The sequence below is a fragment of the Silurus aristotelis genome (assembly GCF_946808225.1).
Source record: "Silurus aristotelis genome assembly, chromosome: 26".
NCBI lineage: Eukaryota > Metazoa > Chordata > Actinopteri > Siluriformes > Siluridae > Silurus > Silurus aristotelis.
Genome location: NC_139599.1, coordinates 13445256 through 13464381, shown reverse-complemented (window position 1 = coordinate 13464381; position 19126 = coordinate 13445256). Strand labels below are relative to the sequence as shown.

Genomic DNA, 19126 nt, shown 5'->3' with positions numbered 1-19126 from the left:
TCTACATTTATGCCATTTGACAGATTAATAAATGGCGAATTAGAACTGAGCAGTTGAAGGTTAAGGGCCTTGCTCAAGGGCCCAGCTTGATGGTACTGGGATTTGAACTCATGGCCTATACAAAAAAAAAAAGTGCTTAAAAACTAAGCTTCCACCTCCTGATAAATCACGTGTGTGTATACCTAATACATTGGCGTGTGAATGTCTTTCAGGGCTGTTAATGGTTTGAGAGAAGGTACAGTAGCAGGGCTGATGGAGTGGCTCCGGTCGCGGTTAAGTGTCTTTATCCCCGCCCACTCGAGCCTAATATAGTCCTGAAAGCGGAGTTAAAGCCCCGGAGCGCCACTCGGACTTTGTAGAAGCTCGTTACATAACCTGCTTACCGAGGCTACGGAAACGCGGGCCTCGTACTAGAGCTCCGCCGTATCCTCAAACTTTTCCTCCTGCCCCGGCGCCTCTCTCTCAGCCCCCTTCTCCTTCTCCCCCACCATCCCCCGGGCAGGTGCCGCGCGCGCGCTATGAGCGACGGTTGCGGTTACGCCGAGGCTCGGCGCGTAGCGATTTTCGGCGGCACGCACGGCAACGAGATGTCCGGCGTCGTGCTCGTGTCCGTGTGGACCAGAGACGACCGCGAGATCCAGAGGAGCCAAGTGCGCACCGAGCCGTTCCTGTGCAACCCCAGAGCCGTGGAGAAGTGCGCCAGGTACATCGACACCGATCTGAACCGAGCCTTCACACCGGAAAACCTCAGGTAAACAACCTGCCTTTGTTCAGCTGATCAGCTGATCCAGCACTTTACTCTCAGAGTTCAGAGATAAATCAAAAGCGTGACCTGAATCACAGCAGAATATGGAATAGTGTCATGGAAGAAACACATTTTCATCAGCATTGATCAGGTATGATGAGAAAACATCTCGATCTTAATTGAAATTGTTTGTCTTGCTACTAATAATGGTGTGCCAGTATTCATTTGTTATGTTGTTACCAAGTGTTTTATTTACAATAAAATGCCTCTTATTACTACCGGAAAACATTGTTATTATTATGGTATTATATATGAGGATGCGCCTTTTACAAAAAAATCCCTAATTAGATATTTTAAAAAGGTATCTTGTTCTTATTATGAGAGAAAAAACATCTTACTACAAACTATCTCATTATTGTCAGATAATATCTCCTTATTACAAGAACATGCATCTTACTGCAAAAAAAATCTTGTTATTGTGAGATATCTCATTATTACAAAAAGAACCATCTTACTACAAAAAAAATCGCCTCGTTATTATAAGATATCTCAATATTACGAGATGAAGCATTTTAGGTTAAAAAATGAGATATCTCGTTCTTGTTCAAGTACAAAAATACCTCATCGTTGTGAGGTAATATCTCGTTATTACAAAAAGAAGCATCTTACTACAGAAAACATCTTGTTATTATGAGATAGTATCTTGTTATTATTGAGAAAGTGTCTTTCTACAAAAAAAAAAACACCTCATTATTATAAGGTAATATCTTATTACAAAAATAATATCTTGGTAAATATGAGATAATATCCTGTTATTACAAAAAGAAGCATCTTATCACAAAATGTCTCTTTATTATGAGATAATACCTTGTTATTAAAATAAAAAAGTATCTTACTGTACTTCAAAAAACATCTTGTTATTATAAGATAATATCTTGTGCTTGTTATAACAACTTGTTTTTATGTATGAGATAATATCTCCTTATTACAAGAAGAAGCTTCTTAATAAAAAACATCTTATTAAGAAACATTATCTTGTTATTACCAGAAAAGCATCTTACCACAAAAAAATTGACATACCTTGTTATCATTATTACAAGATGGATTTTACTACAAAACATCTCATAATTATGAGATAATATCTATCTATTACAAGAAGAGCATCTAACTACAAATATATCTTATTTTTATGAGAGAAAACCATCTTACTACAAAAGTATCTTGTTATTTATGAGATAATATCTTGTTACTATAAGAAGCATCTTACTTCAAAACCATTTTGTTATTATGAGATAATATTTCATTATTACAAGAAGAATCGTCTTACTACAAAAATATCTTGTTATCATGAGATAATATCTTGTTACAATAAATATTCTTGTTTGACAAGAAATGGGATAATTTGTAGATAATATCTGCTTTTATAAATGAATATGCGATTAATAAGAGATTACAAAAAAAAAGGAAAGATGAAAACATCTCGCTCATATCAGAAAAAGAAGTTATCATGAAAAACTATCTCATTATAAAGAACATCCTATCTTGTGTTTTGTGGAGAAAAAAATTTTGCTGTGTTATTACAAAGAAAAGCATCTGATTACTATAAAAACATATTAATACTACAATGAATCGTGTTTTTATGATTAAAAAAAAATTCGTATTATTGTTAAAAAAATCATGTCATCAAGTCATCTGGTTGCTACAAGATCTTGGTATTATGAGATAATATTTGGTTAAACGTTATTATAAGTATTGGTCATAGGTAACCATCTTATGTCTTGTTTTTAAAAGCAAATATGGCATAATTATTTAAAAAACAGGAAAATGTTGTAAGAAAATGTAACATCTTTAAGATTAATGAAAATGCAATATTTATGTTAAAACATTGCTTATTTTAAGCATTTTTCATTACCAATTTCCCCTCCATCCAATCACACAGTCTTATTTCTAACCCAAATTTGTTTGTTTTACTGTTGTTGCTGTTGTGTAAGAAATCCAACTTATTTAAGGCTGATTTTCTTTCAGAATTTTTAACTAATCCCACAGGTTTTGCTACAAGTTTCAGTCTTTTGTTGAACATTGTTTGTCATCATGAATCCCCATTGAGTAGAAATCAAGTGGCTGCTGAACACACACACTTTCAAACAAGTCACAAGAAGGAAGTGTGAAGTGTCTGCAATGCCGGTAAGTCCCGCTGTTGCAAAATCAAGGACAAAAGTATCCCTTGTCATGTATTACAAGGTTTCACAAATACCACAGCTTGCGTGAATGAATATGAATCGGTCCTCTCTGTAACATATTAATCCTGGCCAGCGTTCGTATTGTTCCTCACAAAATGAGACGAATATCGTGTACGAGGTCCATGTTTTATACAAACACGTTTAAAACCTTTTATTGTTTGCTTGTAAATCAGATTGCAGCTTTGATTGTTTGATTGAAAAACGATAAAACAATATACTATCCATTCTCGGGAGCTTTTGAAAGCAGCCCGGGCAGGAAGGTCCAAATGAAATGCCATCATCGTAATTAAAATACGGTCAAGCGCTCAGAAATACAATCCCCTCTCTCCTGTGTAACAGTGTACGCTGGAAGGGTGTTTTGTTCGTCTGATTCGTTTACATGCTAAGAGGAGGTTTACGCTCCATATAGCTGCTTTTGAAGTTTGCACAGACAGCAGTGCTTTTTATTTTGTGTTACTTAGTATTGTTTTAGTTGCTTTGTTGATTTTTAGCCGACGCAAATACTTCATTTGTTCGCACCTGTCATTAGCTGGGTGTTGCGTCTCGTCTAAATCGTGTTGTTTTTTTTTACTGTCTAGACATAACAATTTACTGCAAACCATGGAGATAACATGAATTTAAATATGAATAGGAGAGATCAACACAAACGCCACTACTGCATGACAGTTCAGTGTTTCTATAGTGTTTAAATTACAAGTTTGTCTTCCTGCTTCAGCAAGCAGGGACTTTTTAAGGTTAACTCGGTCAAATTTTGTTCTCCAGAATATAGAGATGATCAAATGCCATCCGCAATCTCAGAACAAATAGTCGGCTTTATTGAGACAACAGTGCTAGACTGAACAAAACGTAATTGTTCGAATAATACAAACATGATTACACATGGCACATCTGTGCAGTTCAATGCAGGACATACACACTTTAATGTATTGGTTGTTCAAGCCAATACAATGGTGCATGTAGAACGCAATACAATTCAAAACCACAAATGACTAAATGACCAAGTATAGAAACCAGCACACGTTGGCCCATAACAGAAGGTGATATTTAAGTGATTGTCCAGTCGGTCAAATAAACATATCGTACACGGGTGTGATTTGCAGTGGTGGACAGTAACGAAGTAAATGTAATCCATTACTGCACTTTTTTTGCTTATCTGTACTTTGCTCAAGTATTTCCGGTTGGGGAGACTTTCACTTTAACTTCAATACATTTTTAAAGTGAAATATACTACTTTTTACTCAACTACATTTTGCGAAATCAGTCATTCCTTTTTATGTGAGTGGATTAAAAGTTTTTTTATTGTTCTTTAGTGAAAATTTTAAGTCATCGAGAAGGTAGCGTGGTTTGAAGTAAGAGCTGGAGAGATTGATTGAGTGTACCTTGGATACTTAAGTACATTTAAATGTATATGTACTTTAACTCAAGTATATGCTTTGGAACAAAGTAAAGAAAAAAAAAAGAACTATAGTAGTAAAAATTCCAGAATAGGTCGAGGTTTCGCTCTGTATTTCGAATCTTTGTGGGCACGACAAAAAAAAGCTTGTTGGGTGTCTGACAGTTGTTGTTTTGATCAGTCTGTGGGAGGGGGTCTGAACAGATTGTATAGTGCGTGGGGGTCCCTTACGATTCTCCCAGTCTGTTTCCTGACAGAGGACGTTTAGAGGTCCTGGAGAGAGGGCAGTTTGGTCCAGTAATAAGTAGCAAATAAATGAAATGAACTAAGAAGGTTAAAGCACAGTGGTTAAACAGTGTACATGTAGCAATGACTGTTCAGTCTTTATGGAAGGAGTCTCCACTGTCAGCACTTTAAAAGGTGAAGCTGTAAGTTAGAATGTTTTGCCATTTGAAGGTTCAGGATAGCTTTGAAGTAACATGTTTAATGGACATTTCACTACATGTGTAATTCATTAAAAGAAAAAAGGAATTTTTAGTTTTTTTATCTTCTTGCTTAGTTAGTTGATCTTCCTAACTTAGCCCTGTGGTGCAACTTGCAAAATGGATTTTTGGATCATGTTCTGGGTGCACCCAAACACATCATTTGCAAACCACAAAAAGATAAATGACACCGCTTAGTCATTACCTCAGAGGGACCGTAAACAAATTATGTGCGTGTCCTAGACAAAGTCTTGTTTTTTTAATTTTTTTTATGCCTGCCAGCCTGAGATTAATTACTAAGATACTAGCAAATTATTATTGGGCGCAACGATCTCATGGAACTGCACAGGCGTAGGTTATGGTTCAGAGTATGAATGATATCTGCGTTATAAAACAATAAATCAAATCAGGTGTATGTTTTTATATATTCAGTAACATTTCCAGTGATGGGTAGACACTAATCTTGAGCGACTAATGATTTCTAAATCTCACTCTTTGCTCACTTCTTTGTAGAAGTGACAATGCTACGATCATGAACCGGACTTTATCACAATCTTTTAAAGATTGGATGTAAACGCTCATAGCATTCTATAAGCAAATTTCTGACAGAAAATCTATCTGCAAGGTTCTATAGTAACAGCTAACTCACAGGGATTTGTGCAAGGCTAATAATAAACCCGATGAAAAACATTGTCATTTAACAAATAACAATTCCTTTGAAATGTTGTGTAAGGAATCTTCACTGCTTCAGACTACTTCTACACTAATCTGGATCAATTTTGAAAACTGCGTTTTTATTTAAAAACACTCCATGTCCACACTTTTTTTTTTCTTCTTCAGTTGTTGTCCAAAAGTAGCTCATCCTCACTGAAAGGTCTGAAAACTTAAACGTAAGATGGCTCTTCCTGACTCTTTGAAACGTCATGGCAATGACTAACAACGCATCATCGTTTTTAAAAGCCTCCATTTTCACAGTTCACACTGCGACAGGAAAACGCCATTTTCAAATGTATCCACTTTGGGGAGCATTTTTAAAAAGCTATGTTTTCTAAAAAACGTTGTGAGGAAAAATGATCGTTTTCAAAAACTCAAACGTATTAGTGTGACATGGCCACAGTCAGAGGTGAAGCCATACCTTTAAGCTGTCAGGTAATGGAAATACACACAATAATAGAATAGGAGTGCACAATAACAACGTTTCATTAAATAAACAGGCAAAAACAAATGCAAATCAGTATGCAAATTCGAAAGCATAATGCAGGCAAAGTTTGGGCCAATGGCAAACAACAGTACTAGGGCATAAACGAAAACAGAAACAAGACATGAAACGTAAACAGCTTGTAATCACGTGAAACTGAAAGAGTTACTCGCGCAGGTAATACGGGAAAAAAGGGGTATATACGGACATAATTCTAAACATGTATGATGTATGCGCTTCGTTATTCTGTGAACAGAGCAAAGGAGGGAATCTCTGACAGACAAACGATGTTGTGTTGAGGGAACAGCTGCTTGTAGAACACTCTAATGTGATTGGTTACAAAAGCTAACTTGTTTCATACACAATAATCAGTGTAACCATGCTTGTGTTTTATTTCATACATGAAAGCAAACTATTTCATGGACCTTGTGTGGCAAACAGTCAGAGGTGCAAAAATGGGGTATGCAGTATATGCAGTCCATGGGGCTCCATTGCATGTAGTGTATTTAATCTTATATTTGGCCCCAACCAAGATCCTGCATACTCCAAATCAAATGTGCAGATGCACCCCATAACTATAAATGCATTAAAAAATACTTAGATTCATAACCCAACATAAGCACTGGATGCAAATTGCTGAGGTTAAAAAAAAACCCTGAAAAATTCTGAACATGCAGACATATTGCAAGGCAATTTCACCTCATTAAATTTATCAATCAACTCATCAATACATTTCCTATAACAGCACACCCCCTAACAGTATGTCAAATGTCTCTCCACAGCATGCCCGGTGGGGAAGAGCTGCCATATGAAGTTCGGAGAGCAAAGGAAATCAATCAAATATTTGGGCCGAAAGGAAGTCCAGATGCCTACGATGTCATCTTTGACCTTCATAACACCACATCCAACATGGGCTCCACGCTCATCTTGGAGAGCGCAACAGACCACTTCAACCTTCAGATGGTGCATTATATCAAAGTAAGCAGCTTGAACCTGAAGTTCATAGGAATGTTGTTTGGAATCATAGGAATGATTCTTAGAACTAACATTACACTTTAACCGTAGCTTTAACCACAGCATTACACTTTAACCGTAGCTGTACAATGTCTATATGAGTTAGTGTATAAAAGTTGGCAATCAACAGACCTTTGACTATTTTGTCTCAATTCATAGTGAAACCCCTTCAACATCTAGTAATGATTCCAAGTTCCTCAATTATACAGCCAGATTTTTCAGTTTTGTGGAAGGGTTTTATTTAGTGATCGTTAAATGACAAATTCTTACTCTGCATTTACAACTTGTTAGGAAGCTGGAATCAGTACACGGGGCAGCTATAATACAGCACCATTGGGGCTTAAGGACCCAAGAGTGGCAGCTTAATCTGCCTTTAGACATATATTTCATTCTCACATTAGTGATATACTATTGACAGTAAAACACACTTAGTAAGGAGTCTTGTTTGAGAAATGCGATGCCACAAATTTAAAAGAAGCACTTCCTGGTACTGGACAGAGTTCCTGATGGACTTTTGGATCACATTGCACTCAGCCACAATTCGACTTGCAGGTGCGTACCATGTAATCAAGCATGGTTACAGCTGGCTTATTTATTTAACTTATTATAATTTATATAACCTCTCGAAATGGCGCTAGTGTCATGAACTTCATACCGTTCAGGCCCATATCCTACAGCATCAGGAAACATGCCGTACATTGAACTGTTGAAAAATGTCAGCTTGTGACTCATCACCATGTCACCAATAAGTTCCATCGTATAAGCACCAGCACAATGGTTTAGGAAAAGAACACTACACACAAAGAAATGCGAATTGAATTACAGGAACAGCCATGTAAGGGGGTTGAGACACATGGTATTACATTAATTTTTGGCCAGTGAACCTACTCATTTTGTAAAGAATAAAAGACAATAGGGTGTGCTGTTAAAGGAATCTCGATAGAGTGGTGAAGTGCTGAGATGTGGCCCTGACGTGACACGTGTCATGTTATCACCACAAGTGTGCCTTGTGCAGCAGAGGTCAGGAAGGTGAGTACGGTATCATCTTACAGTGTCATCTGTGTGACTTCTTCACAGAAAGCAATGGCTCCGGAGAGCTGCATGGTGCTGCTGACCGAACACCCTCAACTCAAATACTCAACCACCCGCTCAGTGGCCAAGCATTCTGTCGGTGAGTCGGATGTTCAGCTGTTCACTTTTGACAGCACCTTTGACTCCACGTTTGCTGTTCAAACAATGTTCTTCAATCTTTTTTAAAACCTATGTTGCCAATGAGTGCTAAGTTGAGTAAAGAGGGGTTGGTTGGGGTGAGGTTAAATTTTACTTTTGAATTTGATACAGATTCACTGTTCACAAAGGTGCTTCTAGACAACATGGAAAGCTGGTACTCTGTCAGTACATTCATTTGAGCACCATGTCTCCAGTTTAAAACTTATTTCCACTATATGTATTCAGATTTAAACTTGAACCAGGTGTGGCCAAAACTGTAATGTTTTAAAAAAGAGAAGACTTTCAGGGTACCCATGGGCATGCTCGAATAAAAGACACTCCGCCCTCAGCTTCATTTGGTTTGGAAAGTATTCAGACCTCTTAATACTTAAATTATAATTAAAAAATTATGTGGCAAACTCAACTGTAGATTTCTGACATGATTCAGAAAGGTACATTCCTTTGGGTATAAGCCATAGTGCATGTCAAACCAATTAACAGTCCAGGAAGTTCAAGGATTTCTTTGTAGACCTCTCCAATGAAAATTTCCCAAGGCATAGATACGGACAAGGGAATAAAACCATTTAGACAGCTTAGAGTATGCTCAATTAGCACAGTGGGCATCGTCATTTTGGAATCGTAGAACTTTTTCTGGATTGGCTAAAGGGGCCTTGGTCAGGGAGGTGTCCAAGATCTGAATGGTGACCGAATAAAGCAGAGAGGTGAGAACTTGGAAGAAGGCGAACCATTGCAGGAATTAATCAAACTTTTATGACTAGATGGAAGCCAATTCTGAGTAAAAGGCAAGTGGAAGGAATTTATTGGAATTTTGGAGCATGAGGAAAAACTTTCTCTAGTCTGATGACTGTTTCAGCTGGACTTCATGTGGCAGAAAACCAGGTACTGCTCAATGACTGGGTAATACAATTATAAGGTTAAAGTATGATGGTGGCATTCCAGCATTGACCCAGTGACCCTCAAGCATACCTTATTGTCATTTAGTTGAGGTAAAGAAGAGACTTAAATCCCCTAAATATTCTGTGGGGACACCCGAGATAGCGGTTCACAGATGCTTCATTTTCAAGCTGATTAACCCCCACAGGTTCTGCCAGGAACAAAACAAGCACTCCATTCTGCTAAGTACTAAAGCTTGGGTCTGAACACTTATCTAATTTAAAGCTCTCTGTTTAGACCAAAGAATTTTTACATTCTGAATAATCTATTTGCATTTACCTACATGCCTGTACTAGAGATTTCAAAGGCCATTGGATGACACACACACATAAGCCGACATACATGTTGCAATCTCTTATATAACTCAAGAAATAAGAACGAGCAATGTGCACTTTATGTAACATCTGGGTCTAAGAGTTTGTCATGTATTACAGGTCTCGAAGTGGGTCCCCAGCCTCAAGGAGTTTTGCGTAGCAATATCTTCGAGTCCATGCGGAGGATAGTGAAACACGCTCTGGACTTCATCGAGATGTTTAATGGCGGTAAGGCTCATATAAGGTAACTATAGACACTAAATGCCTGGGGTTACAGTGGGATTAGAAGCAAAAAGTCTGGTAGCAGTGTCCCATTATTCCATTTAAGTGGCATTTCAAACTTCAACTCGAAAGCACCACACCACATTTACCAAGCAAGAAAAATCACAATAATAGCGATGAAAACAAGAACTGTCAAAGGTTTACAAAGCATAACATCTATTACATTATTTGAGGACATACAGAGTCATTATTCTTCTCCAAGCCTGTAGACAGCTGAGTAAATAACACAAGAAATTTTTTTTTTTTTGTCATAACAGGACATTTAATACAATGAGTCACCAACCTCTGTTCTGAAAATGAACTTGAGAAGCCTGACATTTTGTTAAGGAACAGGTTTTTCTATAGGGCTTGTTCTCTTTTTTTGCGCTCACGTGGTACAAAAAAGTAATCTCACGGGTAACGTCCTCTGTGCATTGCCCAATTAACACACTCACAAAACATACACACATACACACTTTTTGTCTTCCTTTGCTTAAGCGGAAACCTGCAGCAAGAGCCAAGGCCTGACGAGTGTGACTGGTTGTGCGTGTAAATTTGTGAATAGGAGACTTGTTGAAAGTTGGTTAGTTTCCATGTTGTTAGGAGTGCAGCACTACCACTGTGTAGTTACGGGTGAATACTTTCCTGTGAGTGGTGCAACTTGTTTTTCACTTGCCCGAGTTGTTCGGAAGCTGACTCAAGAAAACAGAATGACAATGCAAGGGAGCGCAGCATACCAACAAGGAAAAACTTTGTATATCTTTTTTTTTTGGTCATTTTCAATCAATTCTATGCAGTGTTGACCTTTTTCTTTTCTATACTTCTATACTTTTTCTGTCAGAGCAGCTGCAATGAAAATAAAAAATATATAACGGCAATGTATTGTAAAATACACTTCAACACTTTCAAGTTCCTTAACATTGGAGACTTTTACAAATGTTGAGACAATATTTCGATAGATATACAATCATATAATACAATATAATAACATATAGCACATAATAATCATACATTATAAAGTACATTGCATGGTTGCCAGATTTGCAATTGTAGTGGTGAATATACTCCGAACTGTATATACTGAATGACAGGATTATATATGTGTCGCATTCGCCACGGATCAAGGAATTAGCACGGATTTACCCGATTACTAAAATCTGAAATGACCTTGTGTAGCACTACTTCTAGGTGAAAGTGATTCTTATTTTCAAGTGCGCTGTTTGTTATGCTGATGGTGGATTGGTTGCACCTACAAGAAAAGTTGATTACCCATAAAATTTGCTCTGACTCTCATCTGAGGTACAATAATGCTAGCAATAAATCCATCAAACCGACTTTGAAGAATGGAAATCCATAGTGTCTGCTTTTCCTGCTTCAAACATCCCTTCAACTTTGTTATTATCTGATAGAATGCTTGTTTGTGTGTCTTTCACCCTGCATTTTATAAGCGCCCGGATGGTGTTGATGAACATAAGCAAATAGTAGTCGTTTTCTTTATTTATTTCTATTCAATTAAATCCAGCATTATTTGTGTAGCACTTTTAACATTGGGCATTGTCCCAAAGCAGCTTTACACAGATAGACAGGTTTAATCACAGGTTTGGCGTCCGAGGATCTTGCATGGATAACTGCTTGTCTGTGTATGGAATTGTATATTCCCAGGATTTTATTTGCATTATCCCATTCTAAATGACAAGATTCCTGAAATTGCAATGAGATAGATTCCTAGAAAAGGGCATGTTTTTACTAGATGCATTGCAAACACTGAAAATGTGGAATGCAGATGATTTGATACAAAGTGACTTGAAAATAAAACAGAATCCGGTCAGAACATAGTTCGAGGTTAAAGCATTTGTCCAAAGAGTCAAAAGCGGATATCTGGCAGACTTTATATTTCTATTTAACCTTTGCAGTCTGTCACAGGGGCAGAACCTCGAGCTCTTTTGTCGAAAAACCCGTTTCATTTCTTCTCAGTCCAGTTTTAAATGCATGACTGTAGACGTCAAACCAGATCTTTATGTGGAGATACTTGACTTGCCGAGACAATCTAGACACAAGGAACCAACCCTGCTGAGAACAAACAGAAAGCTGAACAAACAAAAGCACCAGACCCACACTGTAACCCACATAGGTCCACGTAAAAATCACAAAGATATGACTGTACAGGATTATTTAGAGTTGAATTAAGTACAAGATGTGAAATAAATTGAAGTGAGCAATCAGATCTGTAATAATAGCATTCACTGGATCAAGCTGCTGAATAATAAGACTTTTTTGCTATGTCAAACTATTTACACAGCAATACAATACATAATATACTTTATATGTAATCATTTTAGTCTTTTTATTATATTACTATTATATTAACTTTTAAAAAGGAAAATCTCTTCTTTCAGTCCACATTTTCACTTTCTGATTTAGTTTTAGGTCTTTTTGGTCTTTCTTTCTTTTTTTCTCTGAAACATCGTATAGCATCTTAAAACAAACCCTGTAGTCAGGTGAACTAATACAGTTTTTCTCAGTTGCTTTGGAGCATTTCTCGAATTATCCTCAATATCTGCAAACCAGTAAGTGCATTTCTCAAAACAATTTTTACAAGCAGCACAATACATTAGAATTAGAAAGAAAGCCTGTACTTTTCTCAGAATTCTTAGTTCTTTTCTCCAATGTAAGTATTTGTGTTAATGATTCCCATCAAAATGAAAAGTCCCATTGTCATTGTTCACAAACAAGATCATCAAAATGTTTAGTCGTGTTGTCAGTATGACAACAGTTTCAGGATTTCTGGATATAAACTACCGTTTGGATTGTAGTGATTGAAAATGCACAAAATTTGACTTCAGCAGCACAAATTCATTTCATTGATTGCATATTTGATTGATATTGAATGCAAGAGACCGGGACAGGATTCACAGTTTTACTGTACTATACACGTGTTATATAAGTGTTTGTTTGTTTCTTGGTTGTTCATCCATTTTCAGAAATTGTAATTCCGTGTTTTGCTCTGTCTTTATTCATTCTCCAATTGAAGATTCACAAGATTCACCTGTTTAAAATAAATAGATTATTGGTTGATCTGATACCGTAAACTCTCCTTCATTAGTGATATTCAAGATTCATCTGCCCAATTCATCAATTCAAGTCACATTTACAAAAAAAAAGTTTAATAGAAATTTTTGATGACAGATGATGACAGCTGGTTTCACCATTTAGCATTCAATGACTTATGCAGTGAACTGATGCTGAGATGTTTTCGGGGTTAAAACTATTCAGGTGAAACCAGTATAATATATTTTGATCAACATGAACATTAACAACTGATAATGTAGGGAACAGCAGACACTTGTACACAATCGATTAAATGAATGTACTAAAGCATTCGCAGTTCGATCAAAGCAACGAGAAATGTTCTTATGATGTGCACGTGTGACTGAATGATGTGGAGGTTGAACCAGTAGTTTTGAGAATTTCATGTCTGATCTGAGAAACACTTCAAAGCAACAGAGAAAAAGTGTAATATTATAGAAAGCAATAACAAAAGCCAATAATTAACTTATTAGAAATATAGACTCCAACCTTTGCTTCTTCAGTTATTGATCTGAAAGCAAATTACTATGAATTGTTCAGTAACTGTAGTGAACCAGCAAACAGAATTAAGTTTAAATGGTGAGGAATGAATTTCCAGACTCACTAAAAACTTAAGATGACTAAAAATGACTGGTAAAAAAAACATCTAACAATGAAATTTATATAAAAGATGGAATCTGTTAAATTTCTTTCATATTCTATTGAGACTGTTTCCTGTTTTTGTCCTTGGGAGCAAGCATTGGTGATGATTTATTGCTGTGTGTGTGTGTGTGTGTGTGTGTGTGTGTGTGTGTGTGTGTGTGTGTGTGTGTGTGTGTGTGTGTGTGTGTGTGTGCGTGTGTGTGTGTGTTTTTGCAAAGGTGTGGAGTTTCCAGCATGCCGTGTGGAAGTGTTCAGGGTGCATGAGAGAGTGGATTACCCAAGGGACACAAACGGGAACATCAGCGCAATGGTACATCCACACTTACAGGTATAACACATGCACAATCATCCTCTCTTTTATACTTTAATCTCTTCCTGTTCTCGCGTTTTTCAAAGGTGCAGTTGTAGGAAAATAATCGATGCATTAGTATGTAGCTTGATGCAAAGTTATTGTTACCACCCTGAAGCTGATTAGATGTAATTTTCTTGACATAACTGCCTGAAGTGCTTTATACAGCAATACGTTACATTTTGAGAAACAACTGTAAAACCATTAGGGGTTTTTCCCATGTCCTAAAACAACTCTTATGACTATTGCAAAGTTCTGACACTGAAAACTCCTTCCGGCAAAATAAGATGGATGGATGGATGGATGGATGGATGGATGGATGGATGGATGGATGGATGGATGGATGGATGGATGGATGGATGGATGGATGGATGGATGGATGGATGGATGGATGGATGGATGGATAGATAGATAGATAGATAGATAGATAGATAGATAGATAGATAGATAGATAGATAGATAGATAGATAGATAGATAGATAGATAGCGGGCACTCGCCGTAACAGTCGATAGAATATCTGCAGCAGCTTTTTGCAGATGTTAAAGGATGCCAGCCTTCTGAGGAAGTACAGCTGGTTCTGCCCTCTCCTGCACAGAGCGTCCATGTTGGCAGTCCAGTCCATTTTATCATCCAGCTGCAACCCTAGGTATTTGGAAGTCTTAACTCCAAACTCTGTTGATGCTCACAAGCTCCAGTTGAGGCCTGGGCCTACTGAAGTCCACTGCCATCTCCCTGTCTTGGTGTTGTTGAGGTGCAGGTGAAGTCACACTATGCAATGAAGTCCTGGATCGGTTTCCTGTACTCCTCCTCCTGTCCTCCCCTGATACAGCCTGGAAAGTCCAGCATGTACAGGATAAACAGGACTGGAGAGAGCACAGTCCCTTGCTGCTGACCACAGTGTCCGACCTGGAGTTCATGGGTGGAGAGACATTCTCCTTTGTGCTACAGTTGGTTCCAGGGGGTGGAGAGAGAGGATTCCAGGGGGTAGAGCGAGATTAAGAAATGATCCGTGTCCTACACGATTCTCATGCACGATGTGGAGGCAAAGAATGACCTGGTGTAAACCGGAGTGTATTAAAAACGGTGTATGGCTTCACACCTAGCCAAGGAGTATCCCTCTTATACCATGGTCATTTGCCAGTGATTGTATTTTAAAGCATTGCTACTTGCGAGGCAAAACAGTCCAAATGGATAAAACAATTATTTTGTATTCATGTCATAAGATATAAAATTCTGCTTTTTTTTGTTTGTTTGTTTGCATTCTCACTGTAACCTGAATTTTCTTCATTTTAGGGCCCAGGCCCTAAAATTGCAGTATTCCCCATATAAGTCTAAATGTAAAGTCCTTAGGAACCTGTCTGTATGTAACTGTGACTGTATAGTGCTATGGTCACATTAATATAGAAATGTGATTAAACTTTGGGGCGTGGTAGCTTAGTGGTTAAGTTATTGGACTATGAATCAGAAGGTCATGAGTTCAAATCCCAGCCTTTACCTACTCCGCGTGACTTGTGAATAAGACAAATGTAAGTCGCTCTGTAAGTCTGCCAAATGTCGTAAATGTAATCTGAGCTGAGACATAAATAAGAGCAACAGAACTGAAGAAGACTGGTGAAAAAACTAAAGAATGACTGGGAAGCCTGAGGCTGCCTGAGTCCCACACTGTAAAAGCAAACACTGGACTGACACAAATGTGTGCCTTCAAGCTGTACATTCTTACTACACTGCGTTTCTTTACAAACCTTTACCAAACAAACATGGGCTTTTACTTGAAACCAAAAAAACTGAAAAAAAAATTCAAACAACCCAAGACTCAAACTCGAGACACACACATGCACACACACACACAATGCACACACACATGGAAAAGATGGAAGATTAGATTTAATAACTGCAAACCTGAAACCGTCCGAGATAATCAGCAGCTTCTGAAACACTTTAATATACAGTAGTACACTGTATGACTAAAAGTATTGGAACCCCTGACTATATGTGGTTGAACCCCAAACTGTTACCACAAAATTGGTAGCACACAATTGTATAGGATGTTTATGAATGCGGTAGAATGAAAATTTCCCTTCACTTCAACTAGGAGATCCATCTCTATCTCTCATTCTCTCTCTGTCTGTAGGATTGTGACTGGGAGCCCCTGAACCCCGGTGACCCGATGTTCCAAACATTTGACGGGTCCACCATCGCGTACCAGGGAGCCGGTCCGGTATATCCGACATTCATTAACGAAGCCGCCTACTACGAGAAGCACCAGGCTTTCATTACAACCTGCAGGGAAACACTAGCCGTTAGTGCGATTCGAAAAAGCACCAAATAACCATCATTAGCCAGCACCATTAGAACAAACAAAAAAGCTCTGACTATAAAAAACTACAACCACTACTCTCAGATCATTTTTTTCACAGAAATCTTTTTGCTAATAATTCAAACTAAGGATTTTAAAGATATTTTTATATCGGTTTTGTCATACCTAACTTTTTTATAGACAATATTCGAATCACACGTATTTTATATTATATCATTATATTATATTATACGTATGTCCCTAATCAGTTTTTAAACATTACAAAACAAAATGTTTGGAATATATAATATAAAAAAACGGAATCTTTGCTTGGGGTGAAAAATAAGTGGATTCCAATGCTTACAGGATTCTAGTTCATTTTCCCACATCCACTTCCTGTAAATACCAGATTCGAAGGTGTGTATCGCATAAATCAGGAATATAACATGATGAGGTATGCCGTTAGCACAAAGTTAGAGGCACACAATTGTATAGGATGTGTTTGGATGCGGTAACATGAAATTTCCCTTCACTTGAACTATGTTGTAGTGAAAGATCTTGATTGGCCTGCTATAGAGCTCTGACCTCAACCTTATTGAACATATAAACTGGAACACCGACTGCACCCCAGGCCTTCTCACATCACCTACATCAGTACATGATTTTGCTAACACCCTTGTAGATGAATGAGAACGAATCTCACACTCTAAAATCAAGTGGAACATCTTCCCAGAAGAATAGAGGTTGTTATAAGGACAAGGAGACTGAATGTCAAAAAGGGATGTTCGAGAAGCACATACGAATCTTATTATTAGATGTCCGCAAACTTACGGCCATACAGTGTCGCTATTAACACCTTTATTTTTATTTTTTAATTAATGAGAAAAAAATCTTGTTTTCGCTTTTGAAAAGATTTTCCGTTCAGAGGCGTTTGATTTCCAGCAAGAAGAATAAAGTAAAGAAGTTTTTCTTCGTTTTGTTTATGTTGTTAACAGTTTTGAGAATTTTTGGGGAAGGAAACTGTAAGTTCTATTATGACAGGTTATGTGAACATTTGGCCGCAAGTGGATCGTTTACCTTCGATCGTTGTCAAGTGTCTGTTGGTGGATTGTTGTTCATGGTTTTGTGGTATTTGCAATTGGAGAAGGAATTCTCTCGGTTGCTTGTTTAGGGTGATTCCTTGACTAGGCATTCTGCCTTCAATTTTATTCAAGAATAAAAGAATTACATTTTGCTAGGGATGGTGGGAATACATAAATATGAAATACATAAATATGCACTTTTTATATATTTAATTTTTTTATTAATCATTTACATCTGTATCAAGTCAAAGAACGGCCGAACCTTTCTGGGATTTTTAGAAAATTTTAACTTTTGAACTTCCTGATGAACCTGGAACTTTTCTGTATAATTACAAATACAGTGCCGGAATATTCCAAATCATTCGTAGGTGATTGTGGGAATATGGGCAACGGGCAAAATGATAAAATAATGCAGTAAAGTATTTGCACACAAATGGCAGCCCCTTGATCATGGAGTCATTCTTTTGCTTAGTGAATCAGTTCAGAAACGGAAGTCCCAGCTGTCTAGACGGTGTCAGAAGATACATTGACATATCTGCTGATTCGTATTTTCACTTCTTCTTATCAGATATAGAGAGCTTTTTTTAAAAAATATTTGCTCAGTAACCAGATTCAGAATGATTTTGTCATTAATGTGCTCGTGAGGACTGTAGTATTGGGTTTCTTCAGGCAGTACAGACAACAGAGACAAAATTAATCGTAATACTGTCATTTCTGTAATAATTTCACTTCAGCTTTTGCCATGTATTCGAGCACATGGTGCTAAGCACATTTGTTCTAGCAAAGTGCCTTAAAGTCATTAAAGGCATGTAGGAATGCAGACTTCAGGAAAACATCCATTCTAAACCACTACATTATATAATATGTATTGACATTTTGCTCTATTTTTTTTAACAGTTAACTACATTACCCATAATGCAGCTTATTACTAGAGGGATTCATTTTTCTTTACCACATCCTACAGTTCAGTTTGCCAGTCTTGGACCATTGTTTATGCTAATGTATTGCTAATCTCCTAGACAATGATATAAATAACCAAAAAAAGTACCTCAGAATCAAAACTATTTTAACATAAAATGACGAATGGATTATTCCTTTGTTTCGTCACACCTTAAGTTAGAAAATCATGAAGAAAACGCACAATAATTGTACTCAGATCAATTGTAGTAAAATGGGAATGACCCGAAGAAAAGACATCTCCAAATCATCGCCCATTTCGAACTTTCCTGAAGGTTCAGAAGCCTTCAAGGATGCATGTTATAAGCCTTACGGACGTGTCTGATCGATCCGTTATGACTTTTGTGTAATTAAAGCAGGTTTCGACAACTGCACACTGTAAACGCGACACTTTCAGTAACGCACATTCGAACGTTCATAGTTGAACAACGAAATCCTCACTGTCCCTATGCAAACTATCAGTAGTGTAGCACGGAAATCGGAAGGCTCATGGACAATCGGCTTAACGCTGGCGATTCTTTCAATATTAGATTCTACTATAGTGTATATTTTTAGTACGCTAAATTATGTACAATTTATTATTTTGTTTAGAAAATGTGATCACCTTAATTATGTGGAAATTGTTTGTAATGAAATTGCTGCGTCAACGGTTTTTTTTGTTTCCTTTTTGGTTTTTGGATTGCACATATTTAACAAAAAGAGAACTGAGAATAAAATTTCATATTTTAAACTAAAACAAAGTCTTGCATTTTGAATGTCAGATATTATTTTTAAGGAAAGCTGGACAAGATTTTATAATAATAATAATGAGGTTGTAGCATTGTGGTTAAGTCATTGGACTTTAAATCCAAAGGTCATGAATTCAAATTCCAGCCACACAAGCTGCCATTCCTGGGCCCCTG

General features: G+C 37.3%; 1 protein-coding gene across 2 annotated transcripts; it reads left to right on the top strand.

Annotated features, from left to right (window-relative positions):
• Positions 1-208: 208 nt before the first annotated feature.
• aspa (aspartoacylase) lies at positions 209-18964 on the top strand. 2 transcript variants are annotated; one of them, XR_014531740.1, is made up of 7 exons: positions 241-751; positions 6841-7036; positions 8150-8243; positions 9670-9777; positions 13758-13867; positions 16021-18583; positions 18622-18964. XR_014531740.1 is itself a non-coding variant. In XM_083531038.1 (6 exons), exons 1-6 carry the CDS (start codon positions 519-521, stop codon positions 16216-16218), a joined length of 939 nt encoding a protein of 312 aa, XP_083387164.1. In that variant the 5' UTR covers positions 209-518; the 3' UTR covers positions 16219-18964. The 2 variants fall into 2 exon arrangements, 1 of the variants encoding a protein (XP_083387164.1); XM_083531038.1 differs by having other exon boundaries at positions 209-751; positions 16021-18964.
• Positions 18965-19126: the final 162 nt, after the last annotated feature.

What these genes read in the sequence shown, in the direction of transcription:
- aspa (XM_083531038.1), top strand. Translation starts at nt 519, where the DNA reads ATGAGCGACGGTTGCGGTTACGCCGAGGCTCGGCGCGTAGCGATTTTC. An exon ending in AGATGGTGCATTATATCAAA is followed by an intron (nt 7,037 to 8,149) that starts GTAAGCAGCTTG and finishes ACTTCTTCACAG; the next exon opens with AAAGCAATGGCTCCGGAGAG. An exon ending in CATCGAGATGTTTAATGGCG is followed by an intron (nt 9,778 to 13,757) that starts GTAAGGCTCATA and finishes GTTTTTGCAAAG; the next exon opens with GTGTGGAGTTTCCAGCATGC.